Source organism: Vicugna pacos, chromosome 14, assembly GCF_048564905.1.
Source record: "Vicugna pacos chromosome 14, VicPac4, whole genome shotgun sequence".
Classification (NCBI taxonomy): Eukaryota; Metazoa; Chordata; class Mammalia; order Artiodactyla; family Camelidae; genus Vicugna; species Vicugna pacos.
This window is the reverse complement of record NC_133000.1, coordinates 15,128,843-15,152,504: the sequence shown is the minus strand read 5'-3', so window position 1 is coordinate 15,152,504 and position 23,662 is coordinate 15,128,843. Positions and strand designations below refer to the sequence as shown.

Below are 23,662 nucleotides of genomic sequence, written 5' to 3'. Positions count from 1 at the left end.
CCAGCCATGTGGTTGGGTAGATGGGCAATGGAAACCGGACTGTTAAAGGGACAACTGGTGGACGTGTCGATGCCATGACAAGATCCCCCTTCCAGGTTCGGAAGGTGACTGGAGCCACCAAGTGGACCATTTGGTGCTCTCCCTTGAGGTGGCCCCTGGGTCCATGAAACAAGTAGACATGGGGGCGCTGCAGTAATCCAGAGATGAGGCAAACCTAGATATATACCTCTTGTGCCCTGAGAGGCACAGAACGCCAACAAAAATGGTTCTGTCAACAAGAGAGACAGGGACTGCAGATGGCTACTGGGAAAATTCCCCAGGAGAAGGCCCTGCACAGAGCTGACTGGGGAAGACATTGGACCAATGCCAGGAGCCCTGGGGACTATAAATGGATCCTAACAGGAAGAGACCCTTACTCTGGACCGAGTTTTGCATACCAGGTAGTAGATGCAAATGCTCAAAATACTATTAAAGGATTGGAACATTAAATACTGGGGTTTTTTTTGTTTTTTTGTTCAGCCAAACCATTGGTCAATTGCATGGGTAAAATAAAGGCATTTTTAAGACAGGGTCTCAAAGATTTCTCTCACATCCCCTTCCTTGGGAAGCTACTAAAGAATGTATTTTGCCCAAGTGAGGGTATAATCCAAGGAGAAAGACACGGGACACAAAAAATAGGGGATCCAGAAAGGACAAAGGTGAAAGGACTTCCAGGATGCAGGTGAAATGAAGTTCTAGCCGACAGCTGTGCGGGAGCCTAGAGTGACCAGCCCAGGCTGGAGCAGGGGGACAGAGGCCTCCAGAGATGACCCAGTGTGCTCAGGGACGCTGAGAAGCAATACTGTGCGATGGAAGAGCGTGGGCGCACGTTAATGATGGATGCCTAGAAATGCTCAGAAAATAAACAGCGGTACAAGAAAGGAGACGGCTCAGCTATAAATAATCCTTACAGAGTCCTAGTAATGTGAACACTGATTTAACCAAAATGGTGGTGATATCACTAACAGTGATGGGGTAAGGGGAGGGAAGGTAAGAGAAAGGGAGCTGAATTCTATCTCCATTACAAAAGTCAAATGATAGTATCTAAAACTGAAAATTCAGAAATAGCAACACAGGCATAAAAATACGAGATTAAATACAAGAAACATCTGAAGGAGTTAAAAGTCATTCCTTCTGAAGAGCAATTTCTAAGAGTGAAGAGGGGTGAGGCAGAGCCCTTCTGCTTTTTTTACTAAAAGCCATAAACTATTTGATGGCTTAAAGTGTTAAATTTTTTTAAATCATGACTATCTGTTCTAACGCGTAATACACACATATGTATCATGCATACATGATACATGATGTACAGCATGTTTAAAGTATGTTGTGTAAAATGTATTCTATCAGAGTGGAATTAAAAACAAAAAGACTACGCCCACAAGAAAACCACTTATTTTATATTTGTATGTTTTATGTTTATTTACATCTTAATTGTAACACTCAAGATGGTTAAAACTGTATAATCTAGACTCTGAAAATAACTCCAAAAGAAGAGTTATAGTTTCCCAAGGTCACCACTTGGAAGAAAACCAAGAATTTGAATGTATATGTTTTAGTATGTTTGCTCTAAAAAAAAACTGCTTCAGCATTTTATAGTCAGAAATCAGTGCCTAGTTAAAATTAACACGTGTTATGAAAACATTAAATCATTAGGTCATGACGGGTGACAAGCTGAACCAGTCAGCAAAGCAGCAACTGCCTGGAAGAGCCTGTGTGACGCCAGGAGGCATGGTTATACAAGGCGGAAGCCAGATAATCACCTCATTATGCTCCATACCAGTTACGCTCTTACTCAACAATCACGCTCAGATCTGTATCTCACAGCTTGAGAAAGATGCAGAGAACTTGGAGAGGATTCAGATGCGAGTTACAGGCAATTACAAAGCTCAATACTAAGACCCACAGTCACATCCAAGGAAGCTATGATTCCCCAGACTAGAGACAGAAAGGCAGCGAAGCCAGCTCTCCTATACGCAGTTTACCCAACAAAGAGCTAGAGACGGAGCAAGAACTAATGCGCCTACAACATACAGGGAAGAAGCTGGGCCTCACAGAGCAGATTTTCAGAGAGTTCTGGGTGCCCACAGTGCACATACATCCCCAAGGAAGGACGCAGAGGACCCTCAGTGATGGTGAGGAGGCAGAGGAAAAGGAGAATCCACTCCACGTCCTCTGCACGTGGCACCCATAGGAACACCAGGGTGTGAGCTGAGACTTCTTGAATTCAAGATTCAGAAATTACACAAAGAAAGGAAAACCAGTATCACCTGTGTTTATAAAAATATACCAAGTATAACCTGGGCATTGCCTTGCTACGACAAACACGCTGAGAAATTAGGCTGAAGGACCACTTTGTTTGCTTAGCTCGTCTTCCACAACTTTACATACGTCGTCTAAAACCTCAGAAGTTTGCAAGTCATCCTATGCCTGCTCCAGAGGGAGCCTGAAGTGTTTAACTTTTGTGTGCTTTATGTACTTCCCCTCAAAAATTGAGGAACGAATAATTCGAAATTCACTATCTGACACAGCCCTGCCACGCCTTGGCTTAGAATTCACTGCTCAATTACCCACAAACTGAGAAGCTGGACTTGCTCCCACCTTACCTTCAGTGCTGAGAAGAACATGTGGTCCACTCCCATAACTAAGGCTCTTAATCTTCTTTCCACACAGGGCTTCCAGCTTTTTGGGTACCAGTGTACTCTGGTTATCTCCAGTTCCTAGACAGTTACTGTAGTTCAGTCCAAACACAAAGACCTGGGAAACAAACAGCTCTGTCTGAGTCACTCGGCCTGAAGTCACACAAAGGCTCCCTTCTCCACTCGGAAAGTCCTACACACTTAATCTCAGTTTGACAGCTCAGTAGGAAGGAAGAGACTGACGTGGCTGTGAAGAAAAATTCAACCTCTGCTGACACGACTTAACGGTTTAGAATATTTGGCTACATAATGACACTCAGAGTAGCAGGGACGAGGGGCAGTAAACCAAGAAATGGGAAAAAAAGACAAACTCTATCCAAGACACTGCCTTCTCGGATTTCAGGTTCTCTTTATGTCCCACCTTTTCTCAGTCTTCAAACTGCACACTTGAAGGCTCAATCCCAAAACAAGCCCTCAAATTAAACTCCGGGTTTTGAGAGATTCTTACCTCATCGTTGTCAGTAACATACAGCGCCTCGTTGGCTGAGGTGCCAAAGACACAAGCCTTCCGAATAGACGCAATTTCTTGAGGCGAGAGCAGAGTGAAGATTGGCCACTTGCCTACATCCACCATGACTCTGGCTTCAAGTAATTCCTATAAATAAGCCGACATCTTTGCTGTAACAAACAAAAAGGATTCCAAAAAAAAATTAAATAACCACTAAACTAACTTAGAAAGATGTTAATAAAAGGAAACAAAAGCCAATTCCAGAATACACCACCTACTTTTGGTGAAATGGGTCACTCACGTTCCCCAGCAATGTGTCCGGTCCTTGCCTCCACCTTCAAACCTGGGCCTTTCCCTGTAACGGGAGGAACCAGCTGTCTGTCTTGCCCACAAGTCAGTGCTTACCTGTCACACACATATTTATCTGCAACCCAACAGCAGAAAACGGAGAGGAAACATGCTAATTAGATGAAACCAAGGTCTCATCGGGTATTTTTCCCTCCGGGGTATTGAGATAAAAGTTAAAGGTTACAACATTCTTTGGTCTAAGGCAATTGATTCTGGATTAGGAGAGAGAGTGTGTGTGTTACGGAAGTCAGAATCATCACATCTACCTCCTCACTCTCCCACTGCTGCCCCAGGATGCCCCGAAAGACCCCATCCCTCGCAGAAAAGCACTGCCACACTGAGCCGCTGTTTAATGATAGAAATGGGACATCCCTCACAGCCCAGAGTGGCAAAAATACTGAGCAGCAGTAGCCTAAGATTTACCAGATGAAACCAGAAAACAAAGTATTATATTCTGGTCCTAATTTATATGCCCACATGTTCTACACATATACAGCCCACATTTCATTTCACACTAAGGAAAGTTATATGAACAAAGGGTAAGACAGTTCACCCTCATCTTGGTGTCAGAACCGATGACTATACCCGTCATGCAAGTAGCAATTAGCTTAACGAGTACCCTACAGAAAGCAGAGATGTGCATAAATTTCCCTAAAACCCCAAATCTAACCTATTTAAGGAGTTTTACACAAGGAATCCTGATCATGGCTCCAATTCTTCCAGGGTCAAAAAGTATTTCTAGACATTCCAGGGGGCTGTACAAAGCGTAAAATCTATCATGCTAAGTGAGTTTCCATTCTGGCTCTCACCTCTGGAAACTGAAACAGAGCCAAATAGTTGACAAATATAACCAGGATTTCCTAATGAGGTTCAGAACTCTTGAAGTTCCTACCTACTTACCCTCCTCTCAGACCTCTAAAAATAGCCAAGCAAGCCAAGGTCTTTCGGGCTCCAGCACCTCTGACAGCACCTACAGAGACAGCCTCGGGGTTTGGGCTTACAGCCAAGGATGCAGTGTCCGTCACCAGGGAGGTTTCTCCCATCAGCTCCAACTTGTACAATGACCAGGTGCCTGCTATGCCTCAAGGGTCACAGCACATATTCAATAAGCATTAAAGGGGTCACCTCCCTTCTGAAACTGGATCGCATTGTCTATGGAATGTGTATCGCTCTAAATAAACTTGCTTTCACTTAAAAAAAAATGGGCATTAAACACCATCAGGATAGGCTGGTCCCTATCACTGCACAGCCAGACTCCTGGAATAACATTTAAATGTCCTGAAAAGTGCGCATGAGTGTGTGTGTGTGTGTGTGTGTGTGTGTGTTGGTGGCAACTGGTAGAGGATTTGGCAAAGGCTAAAAACGAGTAATACACAAACACGTTAAAAATTTTTTGTTTCAAATAGTACAAAAGGGGATAGGAAAGTCTCCCTGCCATCCTTCCTGACCCTCTCCTCAAAGGCAACCACTCCCAGCTGCTCTTCTAATTCCCTCCAGGGACACCGCAGACCAACCCAGCACTATGCGTGAGTGTGGGCGAGCGCGTTTCCCTCCCTAGCAGGACAGCTTTGGAACCATTCTGTACCAGCTCATGTAAGGCCTACTTCGTTCTTTTCAATGAGTCTACAGAGCATTCCACCAATGGATTCAACAATTTACCTCTTTCTACTGAGACATTTAAGTCACTTCCAGTCTGTTGCTAACATGAATACTGAAATTACTGGCTGCACACATTAGTTTACACGTGTCTTTGAGTACACATAAGTTTCTGAGATAAATTCCTGCAGGGTCAAAGTCTAACGGCTGTCTTACCTTTCACAGGGATTTCACGCTGTCCTCTACTGAAGCAGCACCGGCATACAGAAAAGCCGTGTACGGCAGCGCCTTTCACCCACACCCTGCTGCACAGTGTGTATTATCACCATGTCTCAGTTGTGCTTAAACTTGAATTTCTCTTACAGTGAGTGAGGCTGGGCATTTTTTTTTAAAATCACAATCATAGCGACAATAACAACTAACACGTCTTGAGCACTACGTGCCAAGCACTGTTACTGTTACAAGTATTTTACATTTATTAATTCCTTTAATCCCCACTTTACAGACAAGGAAATGGAGGCAGAGATTTTACGAGTCTGCTTAAACTAGTAAGTGGCAGACTCAGGACGTGAAGCCATGCCAAGGCGGGAAGGCAGCGCGCAACCATTAAAACACAGCAGTTAGCACCAAGGGAGGGGAAGATTCAACTCCCAGCAGACCCTGAGCTTCATCACACGCTCACTGTAACGTATCAATGCTCACTGTAGTGCATCAGTGCTCACTGTAGTGTATCAGCGTGCTGAACGGCACTCCCACAGGTGCCATGACAGTTCCGACACTGACCACAGAATGTCAAAAAGTGGGTGACAGCCCAATTCTTGGGAATCCCAGCCCCTTCCCCAAAGTACTTAGAATAATCTTCCCATTTGTTAGCATATGAAGTTACCACACCCATAAAAACTAACAACCCTACAAGCACGTGGTGGTTGCTCTCTCCTGACTACTGAGACGGCCTGCACTCTGTCTATGGAGTATGTGTCTCCTTGAATAAATCTACCTTCACTCCACTATAGCTCGCTCTTGAATTCTTTCCTGCCCAAAGCTAAGGACCCTTACTTGTTGGGGCGTGTCCCATCCCAGGGACTTGCCCGACACCTAGGACGTGACCGACCATCATCTCACACCCCATTTTCCTCCAACACCTGGAGCCAGAGTCTGCACCCTTCCCCTCTCAGTCTCATGTGATTAAGAGCCCAGGTGTCACCCTTTCACATAAAGTCCCTATCTTTCCTACTGAACTGTCTTTCTTCACTTTGCTCTTGATTTGTAAGTGTTCTTTGTATCATAAGATTGTCTTAAATGCTTTTAGAAGTTTAAAAAAGATTCCTCCCAAATGGTCTGCCTTGTGCCTCTTACAAAACAGCAGGAAAAAAAACACAAAAAGTGAAACAGTGTAAATATAAGCAGGTAAATGTCACAAAACTCCAAAAGTCTTATTTTCCTACAATATGAACCGTATCAGTCTTCAAATTTTAATATTTTATGTAATATACAGTTACATTTCAAACAGCGGGGAAATAATTAATAAAAAATATGATTCACCACCTTTAAAATTACAACACAAAGGGATATTATCATTCAAAGCCATACAATTTCCTAACAGCAGTAAAATTACCCTGAAGTCATTAACCAGTCTACAGGTAACTCTGCCCTAAGGGTATGGTAATCTGCTGAAAAGTCAAGCTAATTTGCCTAATGATGGCTTATTATATGAACTGAGTTTACTCATTGCTAAATTACTTGAAGCTTTATTTTACGAGTTATTTCTCCAAACACTTGTAACTTGGGAGTCAACACAGAAATCAGATCTTATACATTCCATGTTCACACTTCTCAAAAAGGCAACAGCCTTGGCATATTAGAAAGGACTGGGAGTCCTGAGGCCTGGGTTTTACTCCCAGGTTTACTTTTACTCAGTCAGTGGAATGTGCCACTAACTTTCCTGAGCCTGGGTTTCCCAAAAAGCTGTTCTATAAAGATCTACAACTGTATGTTCAAGATGTAATGAAGAAGCTAAGAGGGATTTGTGAATTTATGAGAGTAAAAAAGGCAGTAATGTTGGCCAAGCAAGTAATTTACTCCAAGCAACACAATCCAGCGAAGCAAAGAGCAGGAGGTTAGAAACTAACAAATAACAACCATCAAGAACCTGCTTTGTTGGAGATACTGTGCCAGGTAGCTTCACACACATTTAATTTAACCTCCATAACACTCTCCCAAGGAAGAGACCACCATCCACTCTTACCAGGTGAGGATGAGGCTCAAACATGAAAAAACCTCCCAAGTCACACAACAGTAAATGGCACAGTCAGGATTCAACCCCTACCCCTCAGATTCCTCTTACAGAGAACCTCAGTCCTGGCCCTTTAATGGCTGAATTTCTCCAACACTACGTCCTTCTGACTTCAGCTTGTCTCATAAATGTACACCAGCATCTGTTTTTAAAATGCTCCAAATGTAAAAATTACCTCTAAAAGAAATGCATTCCACAATATGCCTGTCTCAGTTAACCTGGCTAAACTTTGAGAATGTTATTGGTTCCTTCATTCTTCCAAAAACCACTGGGAGGCAGGCCCCGGAGACCAAATGCGACCTTTGTCCTCGGGGAGCTCACAAGTTTGTGGCACAAGGTGCACCCCTGGGCTATGGACTAAGATATATTTTTTAAAATTAAATGTAGAAGGGTTTCAGACCTAAAATAGTAATTTTGGAAAAGTATAATCATAATTCATTAATTCTGTCCTGGGAAGGCAAGTTCAGATTAGGGAAATTCGGAATGGAACAATTCTAAAACAGATATAATCTCAGAACTTGCCAGGACATACAGCAATTCAAACTAGACCAAACTGCTATGATGAACAGGTCCTTCCAGGGCTTGACTGATAATCATACAAATGAGTTGTAATTAGCATTTCAGATACATTAAATAGTTGCTTGTGAAGTTCAATAAGATAGTGAATTTTGCAACATTATTTTTATCTACTATTTTATTTAGGAACTACTTTCTCAGAAATAGCACTGATATATTCAGACTGAATTATCACTCACTAAGAGGTGAATCAGTGATTTTTTTTTTCTTTTGTGGATGGAAATAAAGCAAGGATAGACGAAGAGAAAAGTGGAAAGCAAGCAGAGCCTGGAAAAGAGTTTACTGCCCTCTGAGGACAGCATGCCAACACACCTGGATTTTCTTTGGCACCTGAAAATACAGCCTACGTTCCCATAGACTTGCTGCGTCCATCAGCTCTACAGAGCTACAGCCATCCCCTAGGCTGGCTCTTCCCAGCGACTGACACTGGCCCTCAGCGCTGGGGGTGGCACAGTGAAGAAAGGTTATTTCATTTTACACTCTGGAAGCAAATTCACTCAGGAGGGCACACACAGACCTTCCAATTTTAGAAATCTACATTTAGAACTAGAGGACTGAAGGAGCAACGTAGCAACCAGTCTCGATCCCTCTAAGAGCACATTTATTGTCCTTTCCCTGGAGAACCCAGTATTAAGGGAAGGTGGGGGGAGGGCTTTGCTTTACTGATCTAGCAAAAATATATTTGAATTATGTTTGGAAAGTTTAAAAAAAACAGGAAATGGAGAAAATAGTATAGGAAAACTTTGTTTTTGATGAAAGAATGGTCTCAATACTACACAGTACTAAAAGTTTAGGGCTGCTTTGTAAGCCAGCATGTGACTTTCACATAGACCTCACCCCCCCAGCTCTCACCAGGTATGTTCAGCACAAAGGAGGCTGATGTCACCGACAGGACTTTACACCTCCTGACTCGTCTTCTGCTGACCTAAAAGCTGGCTAAGAAAAAGAGGTCAAAACAGAGTGAGCAATCCTGCAGAACTGGTTAGCCCCATGATTCTGTCTCTTCTGGTGTCATCCTTGGGGCATGGAGTGAACTTGTATCATTCTTTATTGTGGAAGCTGGTAACCTCACAGGAAACAGGAAGGACTCTGAATGCTGGAACAATCCATTTAAAAATGCCCTATACATTCTTCAACATACAAGCCATAAGCCAGGTTCATACTATTTGAAACAGCAATGTCAAATATGAAACATGATTGTTTTCATTGCAAAATATTAGATTAAATTAAAGCACTTACACATAAACTGAAGATCCCTAATGAAGATTTCTCTATTTTCATAAACTGGATGCTGACTTTAGTTATCAGCTTATTGCTAAGTCACCTCATAATAGGAATTTGTTCATAGTTAATAAGCTATTGATAAAGTCTAAGATGCCTTACAAAAAAAAGCACTTCCATATGCTAATGTGAACAAAATGACAAAATATGTTAATTTGTCTGACAATGACCCCACACACCAATAATACTGGGGGAAACCATAAAGCAATATAACCACGGTCCCTCCCTCTCAGGAGCTTAAGGACAAAGTCAGTCCTAATAAGTGGAAACCTAGAATGCCAACATAAGTGGAGTAACTAAGCAATGAGATACGACATGCAAATATATAGTCCACGGGATAAGTGTTAATGTGTAAGTGGAAAAAAATTATGTGCACAACAGCTAAACTATATAAAAACTGAATCGCCCAGAAAACTGACATGAAATCCCAGAAGTCAAATTCTCAGTATCCTAGCACGTGACAAAATGTAAGCACTTCCTCAGTGAAGATCATCCAGATTTCCTGCAGGAACAAGAGTATTTTCCATAGCCTTCTTCCTTTTTCACCAGTGGAAGTTCCCATTCGAACACAAAAGATTTAAGGGTGTGGCCACCTTTCCCTATTTTTTTTTTCAGTGTCACTTTCTGTTTAATAGTCAAATAAAATTCCTGACATGCAAAGACATGCATCTGAGAAGTGCCACCAAAATACTTGAACAATTTTAGATTTCTGCATATTTAAAATTGTGTAGCATCAGAACCATCTTTAAAAAATGAAGCAAATATGGCACACTGGCTGCATTCCAGCAAGTACACAGAACTGCTGATGTTACTAAAATTTAGATAATTTAGTCCCATATGGGAATCCATACCACAATTATATTGTCCCTGCTCTGACACAGCCCTGATTTTGCACTTCTTTAAGCCTGGCTTTTTATAATTTTAATTCCCTTCACCAATAAAGCAATTTGCATTCACATAGTCTTCTTGGCCAAGAAAGAAAGAAGAAGAACTCTGTTACAGGACCTTGGTCTCTTTACAGTTGATTGTAAGGAAACATACTCTTTTTTTTTTTTTTCCAAGGTATATAATTTGGCTCATTTTTTTTTCACATTTTTTTCTCTGTGATTTATCATAACATTTTGTGTATATTTCCCTGTGCTATACAGTGTAATCTTGTTTATCTATTCTACAATTTTGAAATCCCAGTCTATCCCTTCCCACCCTCTACCCACCTGGTAACCACAAGTCTGTATTCTCTGTCCATGAGTCTTTAGATTCCACATATGAGCGATCTCATATGGTATTTTTCTTTCTCTTTCTGGCTTACTTCACTTAGAATGACATTCTCTAGGAGCATCCATGTTGCTGCAAATGGCGTTATGTTGTCGGTTTTTACGGCTGAGTAGTATTCCGTTGTATAAATATACCACCTCTTCTTTATCCAGTCACCTGTTGATGGACATTTAGGCTGTTTCCATGTTTTGGCTATTGTAAATAGTGCTGCTATGAACATTGGAGTGCAGGTCACCTTTCCCTATTTTTGAGTACACTATATCTCAATTCTAGGAAAACAGAGGAGTTGTAGGGCATGGGGTGGACTTTTGAAGGTGCCATTTACAACTTTATGTCACATATCTACACTACAGCAAAAGCAATTCAAAAACCCTTAAGTTGCAAAAGAGCCACGAGCTACATCAATTTCTTCCATACTTATTCTGGTGAGCTTTCTGAGACTGCGCAGATGCTATGACTCTGATTTAGACACCAGGCGTATTTCCCAGGCCTAGGCAAGCCTCTAAGAGAATCAGCCTTACAAATGTTTAAATAAAAATGCACTTTAAAACTTTCATCTCTTCTCTGGTATAAGTACTGCAAAGAAGTAATGTTTCAGAGGTTTGCTGAGACACTGATGCCGTTACTGCCCCAGCTGCGAGAACAGCATCACCACCTCTCTCTTCTGCAACATTACCGCACTGACAGAATGATAGAGAAGGAAAGAAAGTCCTGAATACCTGACAAATTTCACAAAGACAAGGGACTCTAGGCATTCTCCAGAGGAGTTATGCCATCCCTCAAAGTTGCAGCTGTAAAGGTGACAAGTTAATCCTCCTACCGTCGTCTAAAAACAGCGTGACTGCTGTCTTAGAATTTCCTAACACTGTGACTGCCCTTTGCCTCAGCAGCTTTGCTCCAATTCATCACTCATTTAAGAAGACAACTGTCACTTCCCAACCACAAACAAGTCACTTGACTTGAAACACAATTTGCCATAGCGATCGGGAAGCAATTCATTGAAGAGGCCGAAAGCTTTAGGCAATTTTAGGACACCTGTAATCTGACAGCTCACTGTAAGTGAAGAAACAATTCTACCGAAGCCATGTGCTCAGGTTAGCACAACAACCTGGCAATAACATTAACAGCAAAAAAAAAAAGAAAAAAAAATCAGAGGTTGTGAAGCTGTTGCTTTCATGAGACACTTTTATTTTCAAAAGGAAACTAGAAAAGAAATCCCCGTGATTACAAATAATTTTCTTCTACAGTTTTGTTCTTTGTTGCACCAAACATACAGACTTTGCAAAACAGACCACATAAAAATAAATGGGTCAACAGTTAAAGAAATGGATAGAACACAATAATACTTCACTTTATTTTTCTAATGAGTCCAAGGCTGGACCAGAGGGGCCCAAGTTCAAATCTATTTGCAGTATCATGAACCTTTCCTGCCAGGATATCTCTAAAGTGATCTCATCTTCTACTCTCTGCTGCACGAAAAGTATCAACTGTACCCTGTGATGGCCTAAAGCCAAACTAAATTCCCAGCAATGGACAGGCAGCCCCACACTGTATTCACAGTAAATGTTTGCTGAATGTCCTCTAGGTAAACACGAAGCCAGCACCACCCTTCCCCCGCCCCCAGCAGAACTTCTAGGGAGCCGCGGGGTCCAGCACATAAACAGATGCTGGCCAGTGTGGCCATGCTCTGACCGGGAGGTTTGGATGCTGTAGAACCACCAGAACTGGGAAGCGGCAAATACCTGAAGAGAAGGCAGACAGCAGGAACAGGGAACACATATGCCAGGTTAAAAAAAAGCCTGGTGGAGGAACTGAAAGAACTTTAGCATGGCTGTAGCCAAAAAGCTTAGACTTCATCCTAAGAGCAACAAGTAACCACGAAAGGATCTTAAGCAGGGAAGTGGTATGATCCGCTGTATGTCTGTGAAAGGTACTTTGGCTGAATGCAGAGAAGAGATGAGGGTGATGGAGGAGGACAGACTCAGAGCCAGAAAGAATGGAAGCCTATGCCAGGGGAACGGAAGTGGAGAAAACAGCCAGAGACAGACTCAAAAGCATTCTGTAACTGACTGAATGGGAGGAGGGAGCTGGATAAGGGAGAGGCAGAGCCAAGAGATGACACTCAGATGCTGAGCTTAGGCAACCGGGGGAACTACAATGCCACTCACGATGGCACAGAACACAGCAACTTTCAGGGCAAGGTGAGGAATTCTACTCTGGACATTTCACATCTAGCTACCTGTGGGATATCAAAGTGAGTATGTCCAACAGATAGATTTATAAAATCTGAAGATCAAGAAGGCGATCTCACTTGGAGATTTGGAAATCTGGCAGGAGCTCACTCAGGAAAAAGTGTGCGGACTAAGAAAAGGGGATCTTGGACAGAACTCAGAGGAACTTCAACTGCAAAGGGACAAGGAGAACGCCTCAAAGACAGGGAAGGACCAGGCAGGGTCAGGAGACAACCAGCAAGGAGAACGCAGTGTCTCAGAAGCCTCGGGATGGGGGCATCACACATGGTGTCAGCGTCAAAAGCTCCTGAGACGCTAAGCAAGGTAAGGGCTGAGAAATGCCCACTGGATTTAACAAAAATTATTGGTGAACTTTACAAGAGTTTCAGGGAGGTCGTGGATGGACAAGCCCCGGCTGTGACAGGTCGAAGAGAGTGTGAAAGGTGACAAAAAGAAAACAATGAATATAAAGAACTTGTTCAAGAAATTTTGACTGTGAAGGAAAAAGGAGAAAGGAGAGTGATTAGAAAATGGGCTGGAGCGAAGGACATATTTTGGGTGATCTTTTTATTTTAAACATGTTAGAGACTTGAAAAGGTTTAAGTGTTAATGCGAAGGAGCCAGCCGAGAGAAAGACCAGCAGGTCAGAACTAAATGAGGTTTCTGAGAACAGGGAACGAGATCTGAAGGAGAGGTGTCGACAAGCTGTAGAAAGGGCGGAATCTTCTATCACAACACCAGAGAGGAAGGAAAGGATGGATATTGGAGAAAGGGAGTTTAAAGACCACGGAACCAGAGGCTGCAGCAATTTCTTTCTCCTTCTCTGTCTCTGCTGATGAAAGCCTGCTAAATGAGTGTGCATTTTTCATTTCCACCGGCAATTTAAGAGGGTTCCAATTTCTCCATATCCTCTCGTGATTATTATCTTTTTCATTATAGCCATCCTAGTGGGTACGAAGTGCTATCTCACTGTGGGTTTGACTTGCATTTGAGGGCATTCTCTTCTGAGGTCACCTATTCTCCCTATGAAGGAAGAGGGACGGCTTTCTGTTGAGAGTAAGAGGAGAGGTAGCAACAGAAAGCGGGGTAAAGCCATAAAACAAGGGTAGGAAAATCTGAGGCAGTCGCCAGGGAGGATGCGAAAGAGCACTGACCAGGGAAACCAAGAAACATGCTAAGACAGAGCCCAGTGGAAGCTGGAGACCATAAGTCTACAGAGATATCCCATCTGATTGCCTGAGATTTTCTCCTCTAGGAAAGAGTTTTTTTGTGTGTGTGTTTTTAAAATCGATCTAACCAGAGTTGGAATGGAAAGCTGCTCACAGGATTTTCTCATTTGAAGGCAATGAGGAATGTCCCTGAAAAATCCATCATCTGTTTTGTTTAAAATCCTGTAACATATACACTAGAAATGACCATTTGCATTAAGATTCACTCTCCTCGACCCTTGAAAGCAAAGCACCTCTCAGACATGTGTTCACTGCTGCAGATCTTACATCTGTACTGTCAGGACTTATAACTACAATCACAGGGCTAAATTCATCAAATGAAAAACTGCAAGGAACACCAAACATCTGTCATCTCAGTAATGGGCAGTTTCTTTAAAACATGTCAGATAATCATATCACCAAGTGTTAACACTGATAATAACAATCATATATACAAATAATAACCAATCACACAAAAGAAAGTGATTTTTGACTTAACCAGTAACCTAGGAGAGCACAAGATATAGCCAGTCTTCAGTTTAACTAATTCAATAAGTACATCCCTATGTAATATGAAGATTTAATGATCTTTAAAGCATGCTACTGCTACCAAAGGCAATGCCACACCCTGAGGCCAAACTGAAACATCGAAGTTTGGAGCAGAGAAAGGTCTCTTGCAGGGCTGAGCAAGGAGGAAGAGGTGGCTCATGCCCAAGAAAAGCCCAAATTGCCCGAAGGGTTTCAGCAAAGCATATTAAAAGGCCAGGTGGGGGGGGGGCAGAGGGTATGAGATCAGCCGTGCTCACTTCTCTGATTGGGTGGTGCTGTGGTAACAGGGTGATCTACACTATCAACCCCTAGGCGCCAGAAGGTCTGGGGCCACGTGTTCTCCATCACCAAGTAGTTAATTTCTTCCCTTTGGTGGTGATTTTAAGCATCTGAAAAACTCAGGAAATATACAAGATACTATTATCTGAGTGCTTCAGAGAGGAGCTGCAGCAGAGGATATGGGGGAGGGCCTGATCCTCGAAGGTCCCACAGGGTCCTGCTCAGTTACACTACTGTATATGCTGACAATTTTATGCTCAGGGATCACATTTTGGGACTGACTTAAATGTGAATTAGATTTGTTTTTGTTTCAGTTCTCTTTTGCTGAGTAACATACCATCCCAAAAAGTGGTGGATTAAAAAGGTAGCAATTTGTTATTGCTCTCAGTAACAGTTTTGACTAGACTCAGCTGGGTTTACTCATGAGATCACAGGCACAGGGAGCTTGATTAGGGCCGAAACAGGCCCTGCTCACAAACCTGGGCCACTCTCCGCTCTCTTTCTCCACCTGGTCTAGTTCAAGCCTCTCTTTATGCTGATTGGCTTCCTACAGGGTGAATGCTAAAGCTGCCAGGCCTTTTCAGGACTCTGAACAGAACAGGCACAGAGTACTTCCACCATATTCTATTGGTCAAAGAAAGTCACAAGGCCAGCCTAGATTCAGATGGAGCAGAAAGAGACCCCACACCTTGATGGAAGGAGCAGCAATCAAATAGAGGGATGGGAGCAACTGCTGGCAGTCATCTTTGGAAACACTCTACCACAGCTGTAAACAATACTGCTGATGTTTCCGTGATACCACTTGAATTCAGGACTGAAGCCCTAAAGAAACAGACTATGTCAATTTCCAAAACTAGAATTTCTTCTTAGGCATCAGAAAGAATACCTGGGCAAATATATTTTTTTGCCCTGTGGAATAAAATACTAAGCTCAGAAAAGCCATGGAATTTTCTTTTCTGTGGTTGTGGGGAGAACAGAGACCATTCTTCAGGAATGGTCTGAGTATAGTATTCCCCGGCTGGGATTCATCATTTTCTGAAGTCATCTCACATCTTACAATTATGTATGCAGGAGAATGATTAATTTTTTTTTGAAGTGTATCTAATACTAAAAAATAGAGAGAGCCCTAGCTATCTGAACTCTTGCTATCCAAACTCTATCTAAACTCAAGAACCAAAGAAAATTTTGGCTGAAGATTTGTTCTTCAAAACTCAAACTTTTGCTACTGGCTCTCCTAGGCTAGGAATGAACCGGATTTGGATACCACAATATCTGTTACAATCTGAAAATTCACCATCTGAACACATCAACCCAATAAATGTGTATAGTAAAAAGGACTTATTATCCAAAATAATAACTTCTCATCTTTAGATGATATAAATTTTACCTTGTGCTTTTGTGTCTAAAATGGCCTGTCTAGAAGTATTAATAGACTAGTCTTTGCACAATGGATTAAAAGATATCCATTCCACAGATTAACTGCTATATTAATAGAATCTAAATATACAGTTGTATATTCAACCCTGAAAGCAGTTCAGAGAGGTGAAATTCACCCAGGCTCATTTTAAATGAAGTTTCTAAAATTCAAAGCATATCATAAACTGTCTGGGTTGTCAGGGTTAAATCACTTTTCATTCCTTTCAGCATTTTATACCTTGATGTTTTGTTACTAGCCCACAATGCACACGTTTCAGAAACTCAGTTTTTGCCTCCAAGAGCTATAAGTCTCCCCAACAAAGAATAGGCCAAAGACAACAAGACTATAAAGCTGGGTTGTTTTTTTAAAGCCTTATAATATTGCTTTATAAAATTGCAATCCCCAGGTGCAAAGAGTTCTGCAGCAGATGACTTCGGAGTGTCTCACATGCAAACAAATACAAACAAAAAGCCGCTCTCGAGAGGACAGAGTGCCTAGATGGTCATCTTAAATAAAACAGAGCAGATAGCCCACCCGAGACAGAACAAGAGAAGTATCTTTTCACTCCGTTCACTGTACTCTGGATAGAACTCCCCACCAAGCGAAATCCCTTTGCGGACTCTGCTGTGGAAGAAAGGCAAGCGGCGTGGAGTATGGTTTGTGACCCCACTACCCTTCGGAGGCGAAGAGGAGATGCTAGGATCTTCGGAATGGCCGAGGGAGAACAGGAGGGGAGGTCTCCTCCCAGCCAAACAGCGCCGAGAGCGGTGAGGCTTTAGCAACGAGCAAAATCGCGTCCCTGCAGCTCAAAAAAGAGAGGGAGCAGGGAAAACTTTCCCGAGCCTATTCCCACCCTGTCCCTCCTCCTCCTCCTCGGAAGAAACGCTCGCGGAGGCGCTAACGGTGCGGGACTGACCGCCCCATCACCCGCCCGGACGCAGCGCCCTGCGGGCCGGGAGCCGGTGGGGGGGCCCGGGGATCCCGGGGCCGGGACAGGACGGCACGAGGGAGGGAGGGCGCAGGAGTAACGGGGCGCGCCGACGGCCCCGCGGGGAAAGGGGGAGCAAGGAGAAGGCAGGCGCAGAAGGGGCCTCCACGAGCTCCGGCCCGCACCGCCCCCCCACCTTGGCTACCTGGGAGCCCAGCCGCGGCCGCGCGCCGTCCATCCAGGCCCGGCCACCGGCAGCTCCGCGGGAACCTCGGAAGCGCCGCGAGCCGGAGAATCACCAGCTAGTGGCCGGGGAAGGGGCGGAGCTGGCCGGGCGCCGGGGGCGGGGCGCCGGGTCACGTGTCGGGGCCGCCTCACGTGACGCCGGCGCCCCGCCTGCCCCGGGCGAATCCGCCCGCGGGCCCGCCCCGAGCCTGCGCCCTCTTGGCCTTGGGCCATCCGATCGGCCGTCCGAGTCCAGCCCCGGGCGCTGCGGAGAGTGGCGGTGGCGCTAGGTGGCTGCCGAGACTTTCAGGCTTTTGTCTCTTAGGAAACCCGGGACGCGCGAGAGGCGGCCCCTGCCGCCCTCCCCAGATGGTTGGCCGTGGGGAGAGCTGTCCAGCCACCCCAAAGGGACCCAGGACGGACAAGCCACTGGAAACTCCTCTGCCTGCCCCATAGCGCGCTCTGCCTACTGTGGGCACTACTCAGGTGGTGCTGTGGGGACAAGGAGCCTCGGAGGAGAGATTCGTTATCCTCCAGAGACGTTTCCTCCCCTCGCCCCCGACTCCCCATACCCACCTACCTACCGGTCAAAAAGCACCTCAGTAAAGCCGAGGGATAGAGGTGGGAACTGGACCAAGATCAGAAGGAAGGAGGGAGTGAGGCACAGGGCTCAGGTAATGATAGGAAGGCAGCAGGCTGTTAAGATCGGAAGGGACCTAAGGCGGCAAATGACCCTTTTTTTTTTTTTATTATAAGTGAATAAACTGAGGCTGGGAGTGGGGATGCTTCCTGTAGCTGCATCCAGCCCATCATCTATTGAGACTACAGTCATCTTTCTAAAATATTGCACTGCTCTCTGGAAACTCCCAGTTGGCGCTGCAGGATAAAGTCCCAAATTCTTGGCATAACTTTCCGAGCAATCTTGTTCAAACATACTTTTCCGTTTAAATAGGAAAACATATCATTTTCTAAGTATCACCAAACAGCTCAGCTAATCTACTAAAAGAAGCATACTTTCCCTCATCTTCCAGCACTTGCTCAACGCACTACTCAGGACCCTGGCTGCAGAGAATTTCTGTTTTTCTTGACCACTCAACTTTCTTTGGATTACTTACTTTTTCTCTAAGTTACTTTACTCCTCTTTGCGTTTGTTCACTCTCCGCCTCTGTCTGAAATGCCTTGAGTCACTACCCTCTTCTTCCATAAAGAAAACCAGACCCGGACAGTAGTTACAGCAGTAAAAACAGATTTTGATCAGAAATAATTGCAATAGGGGAGTTGAGCCTAGTTTGTAGAGAGGTTTCTTTTCCCCTATTGGAATAGTTCCTGAATAAAGTCAGTTCTTGCTGCTTTAACCACTGTCAAGTGTTGGTTATCCTTAACAACGTCTCAAGGTATACATCATTTCTCCTACTCATCTTTCAAAATCCAGGTCAAATACCACCTACTCTAGTCTTCCTTCCTGGTATCCTCCCCCTGATTCAACAGCATGAGCAACTGAAGTTCATTCAGGTGGTGCCACGTGTAACTTATTCCCTGATTTCCAGGACCCTGTACATATTCTGATATAAATCTCACATTGCCCGGAAATGTACTATTCATTTCCTGTAAGAAGTAAGTTGTCTATCCCTATCTTCTTCCCTACATTATAAACTGTTTAAAGTGGGACTTCTGAGCTTATTTCAGTGCCCTCAGTATTCACGGAATGAGGGTCCATGTTGAAGATCCTCATTATCCACTGAACGAAGTAGTTTGACCAAGGTAGTAGCAGTTCAGTGAATTCACTAAAAGAGGCCTACTTTCCTCGAAGAAACTAAAGTCAGTTTTTTTAGGCTCCAACCTGATCAAAATTACTTATGCAAAACATGTTTGTCTGAGGGAAAAATGGGGGCTTGGGATTTGCATCATCAAATATTTCTGGAGCATTCACTGCTTAACATGTGCCAGATGCTGTATCCGGAGCATCTTGGAGGATGAAAAGTTGAGTCAGACCTGGTTGCTGATCTCAAGGAATGTGTAGCCTGGTTATTCCAGGACAGGATGAAAAGTACGATAGAGAATACTAAGTGAACACAAACGAAGGACCACAAATGAGACAAGGGGTTAGGGAAAAACTTCCTGGGAAGGTGAATTTGGTGGACAAGTAGTAGTAGTTAGATGACGAAGGGGCAAAAAGACCCTTCAGAAGAAAGAGCAGTAAGTTCAAAAGTATTAAACAATTTATTTAAGAAAAGCAAGTAACTCTGTATGGCTGGACTTGACCTCATTTACAACTGGAACAAAGGAAACCTAATTAGCTTAACATTAATACACTTTTAAAATTAAATATTTATTAGTATTAGTATTGTTTATTGGATTGAGTAACTTTCCATTAGACAAATCATAGGCTTTTCACCTAAAGTTATCCTGTGGACTAGTGCTAGGTGATTTTTTTTCACTTGTTTTTCCAGCTGCAAAAGCTCTCTATAATAGCTATTTAAAAAACAGCAAAATTACTTGTTCCAAAGGATTATTTTAGAACCCTCTAAACTTTTTCTATAGGGCAAAAGAGCTCAATTTACAAGCAGTACTTTGGGAAAGAAACTGGCATTGTGCTGTGCACCAGAAATTGACACATTGTAACTGACTACACTTCAATTAAAAAAAGGAAAAAAGAAAAGAAAAAAGAAAGAAACTGGGCTCTGCCTCCAGGGATGGGGGAGGAGGAGAACCACTCTTAATGTCCACATTAATACAGGACAATGCTGGTAAAAAGTATCTCTCAAGAACCTAATGAAACACAGTTATTGTAAGGTTTAAGGTGGGGTGGGACACAGGAGAACAATTCTAATCACTCTTGGAGGCTTCAGAATTTCATTTCAGAAGTTAATTTCTCAGTAAAAGGAAAATGAGAACATTGTCTTTTGTTTAATCCTTTCCCTCCACTGTGCTCTTCTTCCTCTGAGTGACACTCGGGGCAGGTGTGGGTCAGCCAATCCTTCCCCACTTCCTTCAGCTGGACTGTCTAACTCCTGATTGACTGAACCTCTTACACAATTGTCTTTGCCAAGAAAATCTTCTCAAGTTCCTCCGGGCAGACATGTGTTTTTCATAGGTCACCGGAAAGTTCTTGGTATTGGGCAAGCAAAATTAATAGGGATTTCAGTTACTTCCTCAAAAGACTGAAATATTATTTCTCCTGAGAGAATGAAAACAGCTGACAGCACTCAGCTTATCTTCACCTTTTCTTCTCTGCCCCTTCTTTCCTCATGGCGTTGGTCAAGATTGGGAGAAATAAGCTAGAGAACCACCAACCCTTATAATGGCTAAATAGGAAACATTTAGATCACTTTATAAAATTGCTCACCTGTTTATGTAATATACAGTCAGGAAATCTGTCTGACAGTCTCAAAAACAATATCATTATTTCTGAGAATTGAGAATGACATAACTTTCAGGCTTTTGCAAGTGTAATAAAATATAGAATCTACCCAGGGGGAAGATTCCACCGTGAATTTCAATTCACTTAACCAAACAGGTAAACGTGATCAGTCATCGTAAGTTTTACAAGCTCAATCATTATTGAACAACTCCTTTGGAGATAATTTCTGCTCTTAGAGTTGGTATAAGTAAACATGGCATAAAACAGGGGTGGGAGGAAAGATTGAGAAAAGTGGTCATGGAGACTTGGGAAAGAATTCTAATTCCTTTTTTCCCTCTCCCCAGGAACCAGATGGATTCCCTTTGCTCACCATGCAAGCATGTTAAATAAACAAACAAGGATCTTAGCCCTGGCTAAAGCAGGTTACTCTGCTGATTCATGTCTTCACCTGTGCTGAGGTGGATGTCATGCTGTACCGGTGGCATAAGGAGATGAGTCGACTTTGCTCTCTAGACCAAGAGTGAGACTGGACCTCTCATACTGTCAATATCACTCCCACATAACATCACTTTTATGCATACAGTACAGCCTGTTTAGAATTGCTTCTGTGTCCTTTGTCAGATGAAAGAGCGTCTTAAATATGGAATCGGACCAGGGAACCCATTTAATAGCAAAGGAGAGGTAGCAGTGGGCACTTGACCATGGAATCCACTGGACCTATCACATGGCATAACACCCAGCAGCTATTGGCCTAATAAGCAGTGAAACAGCCTGTTGAAAGCCTGGCTGAACTTCCAGCTTGGAGATGATACCCTGAGAGGATAAAGTGCTACCTACCCTTCAGGACACAGTAAGGCTCTAAATCAATCACCACTATATGATGCTGAATTCCCAGTGGGAGAATACCTGGAAATGAGATCCAAGGTGTGGAAGCAGGAGTGTCCCTTTTCACCATCAATTCCGGTGACCCACTTGGGGAATTTGTGGTTTTCATTCTCCCAACTATAACCACAGGTTTAAAGGTCTTGGTTCCCAGAGGAGGAACATTTCTATCAGGGAACACAGCAAGAGTCTGCACTGAACTTGAAGCTACACCACCTTCCAGGCACACTGGGCCCCTCATGTCAAGGACCAGCAGGCAAGAGTAAGATCCTGGTGGGGGTAATTGACTCATCAGCAAGAGGCAGTAGGGTTACTGCTACACATTGGAGGCAGAGAGGCATGTGTTTGGCACCCAGATAATAAACTCAGATGTCTTTTAGTACTGTCTTGTGCAATTTTGATGGCAAGTGGACAAGAATGGTAGGTGCAGCCTGAGAAGCCATGGTAAACAGTAACTAGAACTCATCGATTTTGAGAGTCTGAGTCACTCCACCAGGTAAGTTACTTAAACCTTCAGAGGTGCTAACTGACGGTGAGGAGAATCTAGAAAGGACCAGCAGAGAAGGGAGGGCATGGGTACAGCATGCAGCTTTAAGACCAGCTGCAGCAGCAGGGGCGTGGGGGGGGGTTGCAGTCCATCTTACTAACCTTCCTTTTATACGCGTCCCCAGGAAAAATGGCACCCCAGCGTCATGAAGGAGCTACTCCCAGGACTCACGTGAAGAAAGTGGATCTGAGAGGTGCAAGGCATAAACCATCCCGGATGCGATGCTGCCCTGACCAGAGCACAGCTGGCAGCCCTCTTAGGAACTGCGCCCGCTGAAGAGAGCTGGTTTGCTCCAAGTCACTGATGCTCAACTGATATTCAGTCCTGCTTTCTTTTGTTTAACAGGTGTTGATTAGAGGCCTCCTGAATAAACTTTCTATGTGCTCATCTCCATCCCAGGGTCGACTTCCCAGGAAACCTTATCTGTGACAGTCTCTCTAGGGCAGATTACAGTTTGAAGGAGAAGGTAATTAACAAGTAAAATAAATTTGGGATCTGTACTGGGAAGGAAATGAGCAAGATGCAGCGACAGCAAATACAGGGAAGGTGTACTTGGAGGGGAGGTAACATTTAAGCCAAGAACTACACGATAGATAGAAGTCAGTCATGAGAAGAGCAGGTAGGAGAGTGTTTTAAAAGAGAAGCATCTTGGATAAAGGCTCTTCCTGAAGAGCTTAGTATGTTGAAGTACCACCCAGAGATCTGTAGTCCCTTTAAAGGATTTTGTTTCAAATGCACTGGAGACCTTTAAAGGGTTTTTAAGGAAGAGAGTAAAATGCTGGGATTTGCATTTTTGAAAAATGCTCTGATAGTGTGGAAAGCACACTGGATAGGAGAAAACCATTAAGGACGTTTCTGCAGCATCAAGAAACACACCCACCCAAAGTCTGCCCCTTCCCTCTCAGCCATGTTCCAGGTGCCCAAGACCCTGGAATTCCCAGCCCACTGCTAGGCCCTACATGGACCTCTCCCTTATGCCCATCCCCCCAAGGACAGACGGCACGCCACGGAGTGGCCAGGGAGGGGCTGTTGTAGGGCTTGGAAGTGGAAGGTCCCCAGGCTTGTGTGTGAAGCTCCGTGCAATGTGGGATGAAGCTGGGATTGGAAAAGATGAGGGAGGAACTCTGTTACAGGGACCAGGATGGTAATCTGTCCCTGCCACGTCATGTTCCAATGTGGATCCCCAAGGATTCCCAGAATCCTAAATTCAAGGAGTGGCCATCCAGGTTATTAAAAAGCTGTATTTAAGCTACCTTTGTCAAGACATGAGAATAGAACATATTTTACTTAACAAGTTGTTAGCTTGAATTTTAACTTATGAATTTTTCAACATTTGATATGTGGGCCTCCACTTGTAATTTTGCCCTGAGTTCTACAAATGTTAGGAATGGGCCTGAAAGTCACGTTACCTACAAAGAAACACTATATGGACAAAGCTGGTATTTTATCACAAACAGATGCCAGAGGATAAGGAAATAATATC

The 23,662-nt window shown here is 43.6% G+C and overlaps 1 protein-coding gene across 9 annotated transcripts in view; it reads right to left on the bottom strand.

The window, feature by feature from the left end:
• RCBTB1 (RCC1 and BTB domain containing protein 1) overlaps nt 1-17,490 on the bottom strand; it is a 51,839-nt gene extending 34,349 nt beyond the window's left edge. For 4 of the 9 annotated variants that reach the window (XM_072976246.1, XM_072976253.1, XM_072976252.1 and 1 more), the window contains exons 1-5: nt 17,370-17,490; nt 10,492-10,708; nt 3,462-3,538; nt 3,184-3,353; nt 2,643-2,793 (exon numbers count right to left, since the gene is read on the bottom strand). In XM_072976246.1, coding sequence (XP_072832347.1) covers nt 2,643-2,793; nt 3,184-3,309 — 277 coding nt within the window. In that variant the 5' untranslated portion in view covers nt 3,310-3,353; nt 3,462-3,538; nt 10,492-10,708; nt 17,370-17,490. Of the gene's footprint in view, nt 1-2,642; nt 2,794-3,183; nt 3,354-3,461; nt 3,539-8,848; nt 8,933-10,491; nt 10,932-17,369 lie in introns of those variants that run through there. The other 5 variants (XM_072976247.1, XM_072976250.1, XM_072976249.1 and 2 more) reach the window with 5 other exon arrangements.
• Between the last annotated feature and the right edge of the window lie 6,172 nt (nt 17,491-23,662).